The sequence below is a fragment of the Antechinus flavipes genome, chromosome 1 (genome assembly GCF_016432865.1).
Source record: "Antechinus flavipes isolate AdamAnt ecotype Samford, QLD, Australia chromosome 1, AdamAnt_v2, whole genome shotgun sequence".
Classification (NCBI taxonomy): Eukaryota; Metazoa; Chordata; class Mammalia; order Dasyuromorphia; family Dasyuridae; genus Antechinus; species Antechinus flavipes.
This window is the reverse complement of record NC_067398.1, coordinates 474,786,835-474,801,791: the sequence shown is the minus strand read 5'-3', so window position 1 is coordinate 474,801,791 and position 14,957 is coordinate 474,786,835. Positions and strand designations below refer to the sequence as shown.

General features: G+C 30.4%; 1 protein-coding gene across 1 annotated transcript in view; it reads left to right on the top strand.

Annotated features, from left to right (window-relative positions):
* The window catches only part of SNTG1 (syntrophin gamma 1), a 587,999-nt gene that overhangs the window by 252,386 nt on the left and 320,656 nt on the right, over positions 1-14,957 (top strand). Inside the window, exon 11 of the mRNA XM_051973745.1 lies at positions 3,416-3,454. Within this exon, the coding sequence (XP_051829705.1) occupies positions 3,416-3,454 (39 nt within the window). The remainder of the gene's footprint in view (positions 1-3,415; positions 3,455-14,957) is intronic.

Sequence of the window (14,957 nt, the reverse complement as noted above, 5' to 3'; positions counted from 1 at the left end):
GCTGAAAACTACTTTGCATACATTTTGAAAATAAAAAGCTATTATTTTAAAAAAATCTCTCTTTATACTTTTAAATAGATAAATGTCTTCTTCATGTTGATATTCATGCTTCAGGGAAGGCACAAAAGTTCCCTAAGAAAATCATACATTTTATTGATGTACCAAAACTTGGGGTATAGTTCCCCAATTAATGATTATCTATTTAATTTGGCCTACTTTGCTACTACCAAGAAAAAATTTTGTATTTTGGGACATATGAGTTTAATTTTTTAAAAAAATCTTTGATCAGTGAGCAGGACCAGAAGATCATTATATACTTCAACAACAATACTATATGATGATCAATTTTGATGGACATGGCCCTCTTCAACAATGAGATGAACCAAATCAGTTCCAATAGAGCAGTAGTGAACTGAAGCAGCTACATTCAGCAAAAGAACTCTGGGAGATGACTATGAACTATTACATAGAATTCCCAATCCCTCTATTTATGTCCACCTGCATTTTTGATTTCCTTCACAGGCTAATTTTACACTATTTCAAAGTCCGATTGTTTTTGTACAGCAAACTAACTGTTTGGACATGTATGCATATATTGTATTTAACTTATACGTTAACATATTTAACATGTATTGGTCAACCTGCCATCTGGGGGAAGGGGTGGAGAGAAGGAAGAGAAAAGTTGTAACAAAAGATTTTACATTGTCAATGCTGAAAAATTACCCATGCATATATCTTGTAAATATAATAATAATAATAATAAAAGAAAATCACCAGAAAAAATGATTTTACATGAAAAAAATCTTTGATCATTTTAAAGTATATGCCTAAAGAAATGTACATTGCAGTCACTTTCTTATAATTCCTGCTTTCTAAAATTCTTAAACCTAATTCACAGTTAAGTCAACTGTCCATTAATGTGCATAGTTCCATACTGAATTCCACAATAGCTATTTCAATGCACAACTCCACCAAAAAATCCAACATTGGCTCTTCCCTCCCTCTATCATGATTGCAAATTTGTTGTATGAAAACTAAAATATCAAAGATGTTTTAATTAGTATTTTAGTAGTGATTCAAAATAATCTTGCTTGTTATTGTTTTTTTCCTGTTTTTTAATTAAATGAATGAATGGAAAGTATTTTTTTAGCTCTCATTTTATATTAAAAAATATTCTAAAGCTGGAAATACAAACACAAAAGTGATACAACATTCCTTCCTTCAAGAAGCAGAAAACAAAACATATGGAAGAATGATAGCCAGGAAGGGATGTCTTATCTTGAGAATTTACAGGTGTCTAGATTGGAAGACTCAATTGATGAGTGGCTTTGTGGTGGCAAAAGGAATAGGGAATGATGTATAGTTCTAGACTTGCTTGTTATCGTTAAAAGTTTGCATGTCTTGTGAAGACAACTTTTTTATATCCTTTTACCTTTTTTCTATTATGAAATGGCTTGAGTCATAAATTTGTTAGTTGGTGATAATCTTAAAAAACTAAATCTTTTTAAAAATATTGACAAAAAATATTCCCTCTTTTGCTTTCCTTCTTGCCCTATTCACTTTAATTTTCTTCATGAAAAAGCTATTCAGTTTCACAGATGGGAAAAAGAATGATTTTTATATCACATATCATTTTGTTGTAGTTGTTTTATTTATTTGACTTGTTTTTCTTTGGTTTTGGTTTTGGAAGCAATATTTGCCTGAGGTTACGTAGCTAGTAAGTGCTGAGGTCATGTTTGAACTCTGGTTCTCCTGACTTCAGAGATGATACTTTACCCATTGCACCATATAGTTGTCCTTGAGATATAGCTACTTCATATATAAAATGCAGAGGTCAGACTAAAATTTTCCTAAGTTCCTTCCTAGCTTAAATCTGTGATTGCAAGATTCTTTTGACTAGGTTTAAAAAAGCCACTTTTTGCTTCATTTTTTAATTACTGAATGAGTGGTTGCCTCAGTCAAACTGAGACCTGCTAAAGACTTTAGTTTAAAAAAGTCAAAATCTTCCACTGCATTCAGAACTATTTTCAATCATTTTGATCTATATCTGGATACTGGACCCAAATGATTCTGGAGAAGAAATGATATTAGTGATTTTGCATAGCCCTCCCTCACCAAATTCAATTTACTTGCTTGTCAAAACTCATATAAGAAAATAGCTTGTACTGGGGAAATTGTATCATATGGAATGTTTATAGAAACAATATAAGAAATAGAGGGAAAAATAGAATCCCTTGGTACTTAATAACTACAGCAACAACAAACAAAAAGAAACAAAAAGAAACTGATGTGGGCATTCCCATCAATTCCCTTCAAGGAGTATCCTTGCATCAATGTTGAAAAAAATAATAATCTGGTGGCCAACTTTTCAATTGTTGCCCACTATGGAATTAATTAATCTTAGGTAGTGCCTAAATCTATATTCATTTCCTCTTGCCTCCCTGCCTCCAATATAATGGGACTTGTGAAAGCTGGCACTTATCTGACATATCCTTCAAGAATCCAGACTTACTTCCACATTATGCTGAAGACTCAGTAGAGGAGTAAAAAAAATAGTGTTAATATAAGACATTTTACATTAAGTGTCAGCAGAATTATGGGGTTTACTTTAAAATAATTCTTGAGTATTGCCATTTTGGTGGAAATGTTTGATTAGGTATCAGGTAATATAGGAAATGTTTTCTCAGAAGATTCAGCTTATGTTATGATAAAATGTCATATATTAAATTGGCTTAGTGTAAATGCTATGTTCTATTTGGGGGTCTGACTGACAGTATATAGATAGACATATTTTATCCTTCAGTGTTTAGATTGCCTATTTCTTCAGCAATCATAAAAGTCAAAAGCAACAAGATGGTGGATAGCTTGGAAAAAAGAAATGATATTACTAGGAGTTTTTATTCTACTGTATATTTAAAAATTAAAATAATAGTTATAATTTTTTTTTTAATTTCTATAAAGTATTGATGAGCAGTTTTCTTTCTTGACAGGGCTTTTATAAGGGGTTCTGGTTTCCAAACCAAAGGACTACAGAAAAGATAATGGTTGATAAGAAAATGGGAATTTTCTAGTATAATCCATCTTTTTTATAGCAAAGAAAACTAGGAACTAGAAAAATAAAGTACCTAGCACAATATTTCTCAGGATAGCATAAATAGATCCCCTTGAATTATTTTCATATGAGCTTTTAAATTGTAATTATATTTAATAATGAAGGCAATTACACTTACAAGCAGGCATTTGGTAGACATTATACATTATTAGATAAGTATTTGCATTATAATTATTGACAATATAGGCACCTTTGTACATATCATTTCCAGAAAAAAAATTATTGGGGTTATTATATTATATTAATATTAAATTGTATTGTCTTTCCATGCTTTGAGGTTTTATTTTTTCTCCCTTTTTACAGATTAAAAAAATCAACAGAAACTTCCCTGTAAACCAGCAGGTAAGACAAAAAAAATACTTGTGAAATCAAATGTATATAGATCTATCTATCTATCTATCTATATATATATATATATATTTATACATATATATATAATATAATATAATAGTAATGAATGTAATTTATGGTCAAAGTGGGATAGTTGACTATTCATCTCTTATTTTTCAAGGTATTCTATTTTTGTTTTGTTTTGTCTTTCTTTTTTGCTTTTTTTCTCATGTGAGATGTATTTCTTCATTATATTCATTATCTTCGTACTAGCAATAAATAATGATGATTTTTTTTGCAAATGTAAAGTTGTGTCTGCGTTTAGACATAAAAAAATTGGTTTTGATCTAGATGTATGTGCAGTTAGCATTATCTTTCTTTATTTTCAAATAGATGACCTCAAATATCAGAACCTTGAATTAGTGATCCAGAAAATCATTTCTTTAAGCACATTCACCTGCTTTAAATGCCATTGAAGTTAGTATCATGAAGGAAAATTCAAGGTATTTAATCACTTTTATAGAAACTTGGAGTTAAGTGGGAAATCAGAACATATAGCTCCAACTACTCTGAAGTACAATTCCTTCTACCCCCTCAAGCAAACTAAATTCTAGTCTTGCTGTGAAGAGCTTTAGTAAGGGAGATCATGCTTTCTCTTTAAGGAGTCTGTTTTGCTCTTGAGTAACTATAATTACTAGAACTCCCCTCAATCTCAAATTATTAAAACTTAAAATTACACTAATTTGGAGAACATATTATATTTAGCCTGAATCTATATCTCTACAAATATCACTTATGTTTCCAGTTTTTCTTCAGTACTACAATTCTTCAGATACTCAGTTAACTTGCTTTACCAACTCTGTTTTCCCAAAGCTAAACATAACCAGTCACCCCTAGTGAGCTATCTAAACAATTAAAAAATAAATAAATTTGATTTGATTTAATATGTACTGATCCTAAGTTAAGTGAGTAGAACCAACATAACATTATATGCGGTAATAATAAGATTACCTGATGATCAAATGTGATGGACTTGGCTCTTTTCAACAATCAAGTGTTTCTTAGGCAATTCCAATAGATTTGTGATGGAAAGAGCCATGCATATATAGCGAGAGGACTATGAAAACTGAATGTGGATCAAAGCATAATATATTCACCTTTTTGATATTGTTTGTTTGCTTGGTTTTTTTTAGCATTTTTTTTCCTTTTGATGTGATTTTTCTTATGCAGTATGACAAATGTGAAAATATGTTTAGAAGAATTGAACATACTTAACCTGTTCTGGATTATTTGATGTCTAGAGGAGGAGAGAAGGAGGGATTAGGAAGAAAAATTTGAAACAAAAGATTTTGCAAGGGTGAATGTTGAAAACTATCTTTGCATATATTTTGAAAAATAAAAAGCAATTATTATTTGTTGTTGCACTCAACTGGAGATTTTAAGTTGACAGTAATTTATCAATTAAAACTACTTGATTATGATTATCTAAGCAAATCCAAATCACCTAATTCTAATTTTGTTCAGTTATGTCTGACTCTATGAAACTCTATGGACCATATTGTGCTGAAACTATCTATTGGGTTTCTTGGGAAAGATATAAGAGTCATTTGCCATTTCCTTTTCCAGCGAATTGAAGCAAACAAATATTAAGTAATTTGCTCAGGATACAAAGCTCATAAATTTTTGAGGTCACATTTGAACTCAGGTTTTCCTTGCTCCAAGCCAAGCTCTCTCTTCTCCATTGAACCACTTCACTGTCTCCAATTCTAATCTAATATGTATCAATCTCCTCTATTAAGAATGTTGTTACAAAATACTTTGTAGTGTAACTTTCTGAAGTTCTAATCCATTAGTGTAGTTGATAAAAACAAATGCAAATTATTCAGAATTTTTTTCAGTTAATTGGGTTTAAATGACTTGCCTAGGGTACCATAGCTAGTAAGTATTAAGTATCTGAGATCAGATTTTTCCTAACTACAGTGCAGGTGCTCTATCCACAATGTCATCTAGTTGCCCCAGTTGAGGCAAGATTAGGTTAGTACTGCAATGTCATGATGAACCCAAATTACTTTGTAGTCTTTCCAAATTCATAAAATATTTTTGAAAAATGTTCTAGGATCTTGCGATCTTGTTCACTTGACTGATGTTAATTTCCTTTCTTTCTCTTTTAAAACTTAGAGTATTTGTCAATGAGTAAGCTTCTTAAAGATAAGAGAAGGTTCATTTTTTATTATTTTGTGTTCAGTAAACTTAAAGAATATATTTTTAAAATAAATTATTAATTGAATCAGAATTATGAGAAAGCTGAAAGAAAAAAATGGTATATATGTGAGTACAATATCAAAATCTATCCTGCCTTCTCTCTTTAGAGAATGATTCTAGAATTGAAAAATCATAAAGTATGAATTTGATACCAATACAAGATTTATGTATCTATCTATGAATATGGATAGAAAGATATATGTGTGCATAAATAGATATACATATACATATACACACATTTATGTATCTCTGTGTTTGCAATGCATCTTTGTATACACATCTACATCTCTATCTATCTATCTATCTGAACATAACTCTAAAACAGTCAGATGAAGGAACAGGTCACAGTTGACATAAATTCTTATAATGGCAATATGTTTATCTTTTTAATTTAGATATTATTAACTCAATGAAAATAGTTTTAAGAATTATGATTGAATAAAACTTTGTTTTAGGAAATATTTTCTTTATTCTATTTAACATGATTTTATGTTATATCTGTAATATAAGGAACAAATAGGTGATTGCCCAGTAAATTTTATATTGCTTTGAAAATTATTTGAAGAACTAAACTTATTGTAGTTTCATTTCATACCAATAATATTCATGCAAGCATATTTTCTTTTCTTCTGAAACTATGCTGACTCAAAATATTTGACTTTTACAAGAATAAAGAGATTTGAGTTGGTTTCCTTGCCTTTTATTACTTTTCTGACATATGAATTCAGATTTCTTGCACAATATATATTTCAGTTCTCTTGTTCATTGTGTTTTTAAACTTATTCTTTTAAGTTATGAATCTTACTTTAAGGAAAATATACAGAAGTTATAGCTTTTAACCAACACAATTCAATGACTGCTGATCTGGGAGAAATTATTCTAAAATCATGGAAATTCCCAAATGGAGAGGGAATGTTGAAGTATAACCTAGAATCATGCCACAAATCATAAAAGGTTAGAACATTTTTACAAAATCTGGAGAAACGATTCTTCAATAGTTTGTTTATTTTAACCCCCTTGAAAATTTATGGAATATTAAAAATGCTAGACTTGGAAAAATGGTTACTGTGTCAAGGGTACTTTTGAACTATTCATTTTAGTAAAAGTGTAATTTTGTGAGGAGGAAGAATTAAAATATTTATGTAAAAAAAGTCCTGAACTCAATGTCTAATCATGTAAGACAGTGATTGTAATAAAAGAGCACTATATACTATTAATAATAAATTAATGTTAAAAAAGATAGGATTTTTTATGTTAATAAAATTATTTTTTTCTGTTCTTATTAATTCACATGAAACTAATAAGTCAAGGAAATGAGAATTTGTTTGCAACTTTTACCTGTGTATCTATCTCTGTAGAGTGTGTGACCATGTCCATTTAGCCTTTTCCAGAGGATGGGTATAAAAGATTTATTTAAAAAACTGATATGCAGAAGGAAGGCAAAATAAAGCATCCTAATATGAGTAGGCGATCCTAATATCATTTTGAGTGTTTTAAGGATGAGGTCCTCCTAAACTTATTTTTAGGTGACAAAAAAGGAACAGTAGAAAAAAGAAAAAGAGAAACTGAAGATTATAGAGAGGGGAAAAAATGTGGGAATTTGATGAGAGAAGGTAAAGTTTGGAATAACTGCTGTAACAATGCAAGACATTCAGTTATAATTGTTTATTTCTTTATGGTATTGAGGGCCTAGTTAAGATTAAAAAATACAGAGCAGGGGAGAAAGATAATGAAGTTAACCTAGGGACAGGTTTTAGGAAAACATAAGTGAAAAAGAATCGAGAGATTACAGATTAGAAAAAAGCCTGAAGTTACACCAATTAAACTATACAATAATAGTTAGGAAATAAGGGAAGAGAAATGTAATTAAGAGATAATGATGTGGAAGAGCTCTGAATAGAGAGGAGTGAAGATACAGAAGATCATAATGAAAACAACATATACATATCAGAGACATCAAGAATTGTGGAAAGATTAGAGGTTATATTGAGGAATCCTGTGAGTTTAGCAGGTATGTTTGTGTGGAGAAATAGACTCACTCTGTAATCAATTAATGAAAACATTTCAGAGTTTGTTTTATGCCAATTCACATGGATAGAGAAGGGATTTTTCTTCATAGTTTTGTTTCATAACCTTAGTGTTCTAATTAAAGTATGGATATGGAGGTAGAGGGGATTAATTCTAAGCCAATATTGTCATAATATAAAACCTTCTAGGTACATATTGGGAATATTCTAGACCTCATGATCACAGAATCTAAACATAACATCAGATGTTTGTTGGACAATGTCAAGTTTTGAAATACCTAATATACCCCAATTTTGAAAATTATGTATCCACTCTTTTTAAAATTTATTTTTTAATACATATTGACTTATGAATCATGTTGGGAGACAAAAATTGAAGAAAAAGGAAAAACCAAGGAAGAGAAAAAAAGTCAGAACAAAGAAGTGAATATAGCATTGTTAACTTACATTCAATCTCCATAGTTCTTTTTCTGGATAAGATTTTCTATCCAAATTCTATTGGGATTGCCCTGGATCACTGAATCTATGAGAAGAACCAAGTCTTTCATAATTAATCATCACACATATTTCCTCTTGACCATCACACATATCGTGTACAATGCATTCCTGGTTCTTCTTATTTTAATCAACATCAGTTCATGTAAATCTTTCCAGGCCTTTCTAAAATCATATTCTTCATAATTTTGTATAGAAAAATAATATTCCATTGACTCTATAATATATAGAAAAATAATACCACTTATTAGCCATTCCCCAACTGATGGGCAATTACTCTTTTTTCCGATTCTTTGTTACTACAAAAAGAGCTGATAAAAATATTTTTTTGCACATGTGGGTCTTTTTCCTGATTTTATGATTTTATTGGGATAAAGACCCAGTAATGGCATTGCTGGGTCAATTGTACAGTTTTATAACCTTTTGGGCATAGTTCCAAATTGCTCTCCAGAATAGTTGGATCATTTCACAGCAATGCATTAGCATCCCAGTTTTCCCATATTTCCTCCTGCATTTATCATTATTTTTTCCTGTCATTTTAGACAATATGAGAAGGGTTAGGTAGTACTTCAGAGTGAAGTTTTGATGAACTTCTCTAATGAAGTGTTATTTACAGCAATTTTTTTTCATATGATTATAGCTGACTTTGAATATGTCATCTGAAAATTGTGTATTCATATCCTTTATCATTTAGAGAATGACTTGTATTCTTATAAATTTTACATAGTTTTTTATATATATTTTGGAAATGAGACCTTTATCAGAAACATGGCTGTAAAGTTGTTTTTTTTGCCCCATTTTCATACTTTCTGTTGGTTTTGTTTGTGCAAATACTTTTTAATTTAATGTAATCCAAGTTGTTCATTTTGCTTTGTTCTCTAGTTCTTTGATCATAAATTCCTTCCTTCTCCAAAGATCTGATAGCTAAATTATCCTTTGGCTTCTTAATTTCCTTATGATATCATACTTTTTGGCCAAATCATGTCCCCACTTTGATCTTATTTTGGTATGGGGTATGAGATATACATCTATGCTGAGTTTCTGATATTATTTTCCAATTTTTCCAGGAAATTTTGTCAAATAGTGAGTTTTTATTCCAGAAACTGGGTTTTAGGAGTTTATCAAATAATAGATTACCATAGGCCTTGATAATTGTGTCATCTGTAGCTAATCTATTGCACTGGTCCACCAATCTATATCTTAGCCAGTGTCAAATGGTTTTGATAACTGCTGTTTTATGATATAGGTTTAAGTTTGGTACTGCTAAGCCATCATCCTTTGTATTTTTTTTTTTTTACTAATTCTCTTGATATTCTTCACTTTTTGTTCTTCCAGATGAATTTTGTTATTATTTATTCTACTTCTATTTTTTTTTCTGTAGTTTGATTGGTATGGCACTGAACAAGTAGATCAATTTAGGCAGAATTATCATTTTTATTACATTAGCTTGGCCCAACCATGAGCAATTGTTATTTTCAAATTTGTTTAAATCTGACTTTATTTGTGTGAGAAGTATTTATAATTGCATTCATAAAGTTCTTGAGTTTTTCATGGCAAGTAGATACCCAAATTTTTTTTTGTCTATACTTATGTTAAATAGGATCACTCTTTCTATCTCTTGCTGATGGGCTTTGTAAGTAATATATAGAAATGCTGATGATATCTGTGGATGTATTCTATATCCTGCAACTTTGTTAAAACTGTTAATTATTTTGAATAGATTTTTGGATGGTTTTCTAGAATTTCCTGAGTATATCATCATATCATCTACAAAGAGTGATAGTTTTATTTCTTCATTGTTTATTATACTTCCTTTATTTTCTTTTTCTTTTTTTTATTGCTAAAGCCAATGTTTCTAGTACAATGTTGAAGAATAGTGGTGTTAAGAGGCATTCTTGCTTCATTGACCCACTAATTCTTTAGAATTAGATTATTTATTTTCCAATTTGTTTTTCTAATTCCTCTCTGGATTGGATTGTGAGGTTTTAAGTCCTAACACATAGTCAGTTTTTGTGTATGTGTCATGTATTGCTGAGAAAAAGGTGTATTCCTATCTATCTCTATTCAATTTTCTCTATAAATCTATTATAACGAAACTTTGTAAGATTCTATTAAGCTCCTTAGTTTATTCTTATTTTGTGGTTAGAATTATCCAATTCTGATAGGGGAAGGTTGAGGTTCCCCACTAATATAGTTTTGTTGTCTATTTCTTCCTGTAACTGTATTAATATCTTCTCTAGGAATAAGTACACTATACCATTTGGTACATATACATTTAGTATCATTATTAATTGTTATTAATAAGTACTTCTTTGCTCATCTCTTTTAATCAGATATATTGTTACTTATGCTTTATCTGAGATAAGAATTGCTACCCGCCTGTTTTTTTTTTTTTTTGAACTTACACAGTTAAATATAATAAATTCCGTTCCAGACTTTTACCTTTATTCTGTATGTGTCTCTCTGCATCAAGTGTGTTGCTTGTAAACAACATTTTATGGAATTTTATTTTTTAATCCACTCTGCTATTTGCTTTTGTTTTATGGTAGAGTCCATCCCATTCAAACTCGCAGTTATGATTATCATCCCTCCATCCTATATTCTCCCTTGGTTCCTTTCCTCTTTTCCTGTACATCCTTTTTCTACCCCTTAATGTCTTTTTCTTTGATATCATCACATCAGAGTTCATTAACATCCATAGCCTTTGTCCATGTGGTGCCTGCTCTAACTGCCCCAATAAGAGGTACAGTTCCCAAGAGTTATAGATACCATTTTCTGATCTAGAGATGTAAGCAGTTTAATGTTTAAATGATATATTTTCCCCCTGTTTACCTTTCTATATTTTTCTTGTGTCCTGTGTTTAAAGATTAAATTTTATATTTCATTCTGGTTTTTCAATAGAAATGATTGAAAGTCTCTTCATTGAAGATCCATCTCTTCCCCTGAAAGATGATGCTCAGTTTCATTGGGTAGTTAATTCTTGGTTGTAACCCCAGATCCTTTGCCTTCCAGAATATGGTATTTCAGGCCCTCTGATCTTTTATTGTAGACCCTGCCAGATCCTGGGCAATCCTGACTATTACTTCTTGATATTTAAATTGCTTTTGTCTGGAATCCTGCAGTATTTTTTTTCCCTTGAGATTATGGTTCTGGAGTTTTGCAACAATGTTTGTTGGGTTTTCCTTGTGGGATATATAGATGATCAGTGAATTATTTCAGTGCCAATTTTTCTCTTTATTTCTACTGTATCAGAGATATTTCCCTTGATGATATCTTAAAGAATGCTATCCAGGCTTTTTATTTTATTTTATTTTATTTTATTTTATTTTATTTTTTGGTCATGATCTTCAGGTAGACCATCAATTTTTAAATTCTCTCTCCTGGATATATTTAGCAGATTGGCTCTTTTCCAATGAGATAGTTTGCATGTTTCCCCATTTTTTCATTCTTTTTAGTTTCTTTGACTGATTTTTGATGTCTTATAGAATCATTAGCTTCCATTTGCCCTGTTCTAGTTTTTAATGTTTGATCTTTTTCAGTTACCTTTTGTATTTCTTTTTTTGTTTATTTCATTAATTCTATTTTTTCAAAGTGTTGTTTTCTTCAGGGGATATTTTTGCATTTAATCAATTGTATTTTTTAAGGAATAACCTTTCTTTTCCAAGCTATTGATTGTCTTTTGCATACATCTCATCTATTCTCATTTTTTTTTCTTCTTTTTCTTCTTTTATTTGCCTTTAAAAAGTCTTTTATGAGCACTTCCAAGAAGCCTCTTTGTACTTGAGATCAATTCATATCATTCTTTGAATTTTCTTCTGTGGACATTTTGTCCTCATTTGAGTTGGTATTTTGGTCTTCCCTGTCTCCATAGTAGCTTTCTATGGTCAATGTACTTTTCTGGGTTTTTTGCTCATTTTCTTTCCTTTTTATGTATTTCCTCTTTTTTACATTATGGTTTGAGCTCTGTTCCTGGGGTGAAGAGGGTGCTGTCCCAAACTTCCTGTGCAACTCTGAGTGTTGGCTTTGACTACAAGGGCCACTTCTATTTACAGGAGCTAGCTTTGCTTGCTCTTTTCAGGAAACAGCCTGGTTTCCCAGAATTTGACATAAAAGCTGGAATGAGGGCGGCCTCACTGATGTGCTTCATCACTGAGTCAAGAGCCAAGGTCTCAGCTCCTTATTTGCTGTTTAAGACGCTCTCACTGGATTTTTGCAGATTTTTTGTGAGCTAGGACAAACACCGCTTTTACCCCAGTGATTTGACATTACTTGAAGTTCTTCCAATCGGTGTTGGGTTGGAAAGTAGATCTATTCCATCAGACTATGTACAAAGGCGTAGTGATTTTCATGGGAAACTAGAAGAGCTCAAGCAGCTTCCTGGCTTCACTCCACCATCTTGGCTCTACTGTGGAGCTACTCTTGCATTTAGAAATGTGGTAGTTCTAGTGCAGCATATGTCTTAAAGAAAAGAGAGAGAAGATTGTAAAAAAAAGCGAAAGATTAAGAATGAAGGACCTAAAAACTTGAATTTTATCCTTTCTTTCTTTCCCCCCTCCCCTGTGAGACAATTGAACTTAAGTGACTTGCTCAGGATCCCATAGCTAGGAAGTATTAAGTTTCTGAGGTTGCATTTAAACTTAAGTTATTCTGACACCAAAGCTGGTGTTCTATCTATTGAACCATTTAGCTGCTCTAATACACTTGTATTTCCATGAATAATTTACATAAAGGGAAGTAATCTCATCCAATAGAGGCCAAAATTTACTCACTAGAATGTTAATGTATTTTCTCATTAGCAATTCCAAGTCTAAAATTTTGAGAGGGTTATTAAAGAGAAAGTGGCACAATGAATCCAAGGAATGGAAAGACTGGACAGGACCTTTTAGAAAAGTGATATTCATCAGAGAAGGAAGAAAATTTTGTTGACAATTTAACCCTGAGTCCTTTCTATGTCTTTTTCTTTGTTTATGGGCCCCTGTGAATTCTTTGCAATTTCTGACTAATTGTGGAGATCAAATAAAAGCTATTTTTTTTATTGTTAATGCACTTTTTTATATTCAATACTCATAAAGGATCTGATGAACCTTTATTCTAATCTTTGGAGATGCATAATTGTGCTATATTCAGAGATTTCCAGAGAATACTCTGGATGGAAACCTATCAAATACAAGACTGAGTAATATTTTGGGTCAGAATTGACCTGGTGTATATGAATCCAGATTCTAGTGCCCTGGGTCACTAGTTATGATAGTAAGTATCATTCATTTTACTACAAAGAACTAATCTATCTTTGAAACAACTTCATTTCAAAATGAAATAATTATCACAGGATAGCAACTTTGAGTTCCTAAGAAATTTTTGCCAATGTTAATTTCCATAGATATAAAATTAAATGGTAATTATAAGAGCAAAAGTTTATATATTAAACAAAAAAGAATGCATATTTTTAAAAGTTTAAATTTATTTTAATAACTATGACTTTATTAAATAAACATAATCAGTTTTACTTACTATAAGAATAATAAAAATAACTTCCCATTTCTCTGCAAGCAAGTTCATTACTATCCTTAAGGTTTTGCTTCTTTTGCTTTCTCTCTTACTGTTTCATTTGGCATTTGGTTCTTGTCTCTTAGAGGCTTAGTAGATTAAAAATCCTAATTGTATGCTGAATATGTTGAAAGTTTGAAAGCCTAAATTAATAGCATTTTCCTTAATTACTTTCCATTACAACAATACAAAATAATAACCAAGGAGATTTTTCAGGAATGTCAGCCAATGCTGTCCAATTTTTTTGAAAGTTATCATAAATTAGCAAACAATTGACTTTTTCAAAAATAAAACTTATAATTGAAGAAAGGGGGAGAAAAAGCAAAACTACCAACTCTGGAATATAACAAGCCTTCAAGTGTCCAGAAGAGTATTTGTATATGAATGGGATTTTGTTTTGTTTGGTTTGACTAGTTTTTACTGAATATATTTTCACCAAAAAAGGGATTTTAGAGAAAAAAAATAAAACAACAAAACAACACACATACATTCTCTATTATGGGTTTTAGGGTTCAGAAAAAGCATTTGATTGGAGACCTGCTGGAGGGCATAGATATATTCAGTTCTTTTCATAGCAGATATTTATTCTAAACTGATTAGAATTTAACATTTTTGAAATTTGGGATACATTTTACAAAAGTAAAGATTGATTTACTCAAGTATAAAAATGTACACATGTAGAATGAATGGCTAAACTTCATTATCTTCATATATTAACTATACTTTTTAATTCTGGATAGTATGTAATATAACACTACTTTCTCCCCCGCCCATGTCATAGAACTAAATTCAACATAAACATCAAATTTCAAATTTTGCCTCCAGTTACTTACTATAAAATACAGTTAAATTTTTTGTTGTTATTTTGGTTTTTCTGTATATGTGTAGACTATATATGTTTAATTAAAACATTACAATGATATTGACTATCAAATATTTTGATGCAACAGATTTAAAATATATCAAAATATTAAATCATAATAATATATTTGTAATTATTTGATATAGCAAACTTTTATTAAACAATTTTTCAAAATTAAAATTTTTTGGCCAAAATATTTTTTTAATCATTGGGGGTATTTACCATATAGAGTCCTGGAAACATATTAATATAGTATGTAACTAAGGAATGAAAATGGCATGAGTTATTTTTAAGTATTTTGTCTTAAAATATAAACATAAAA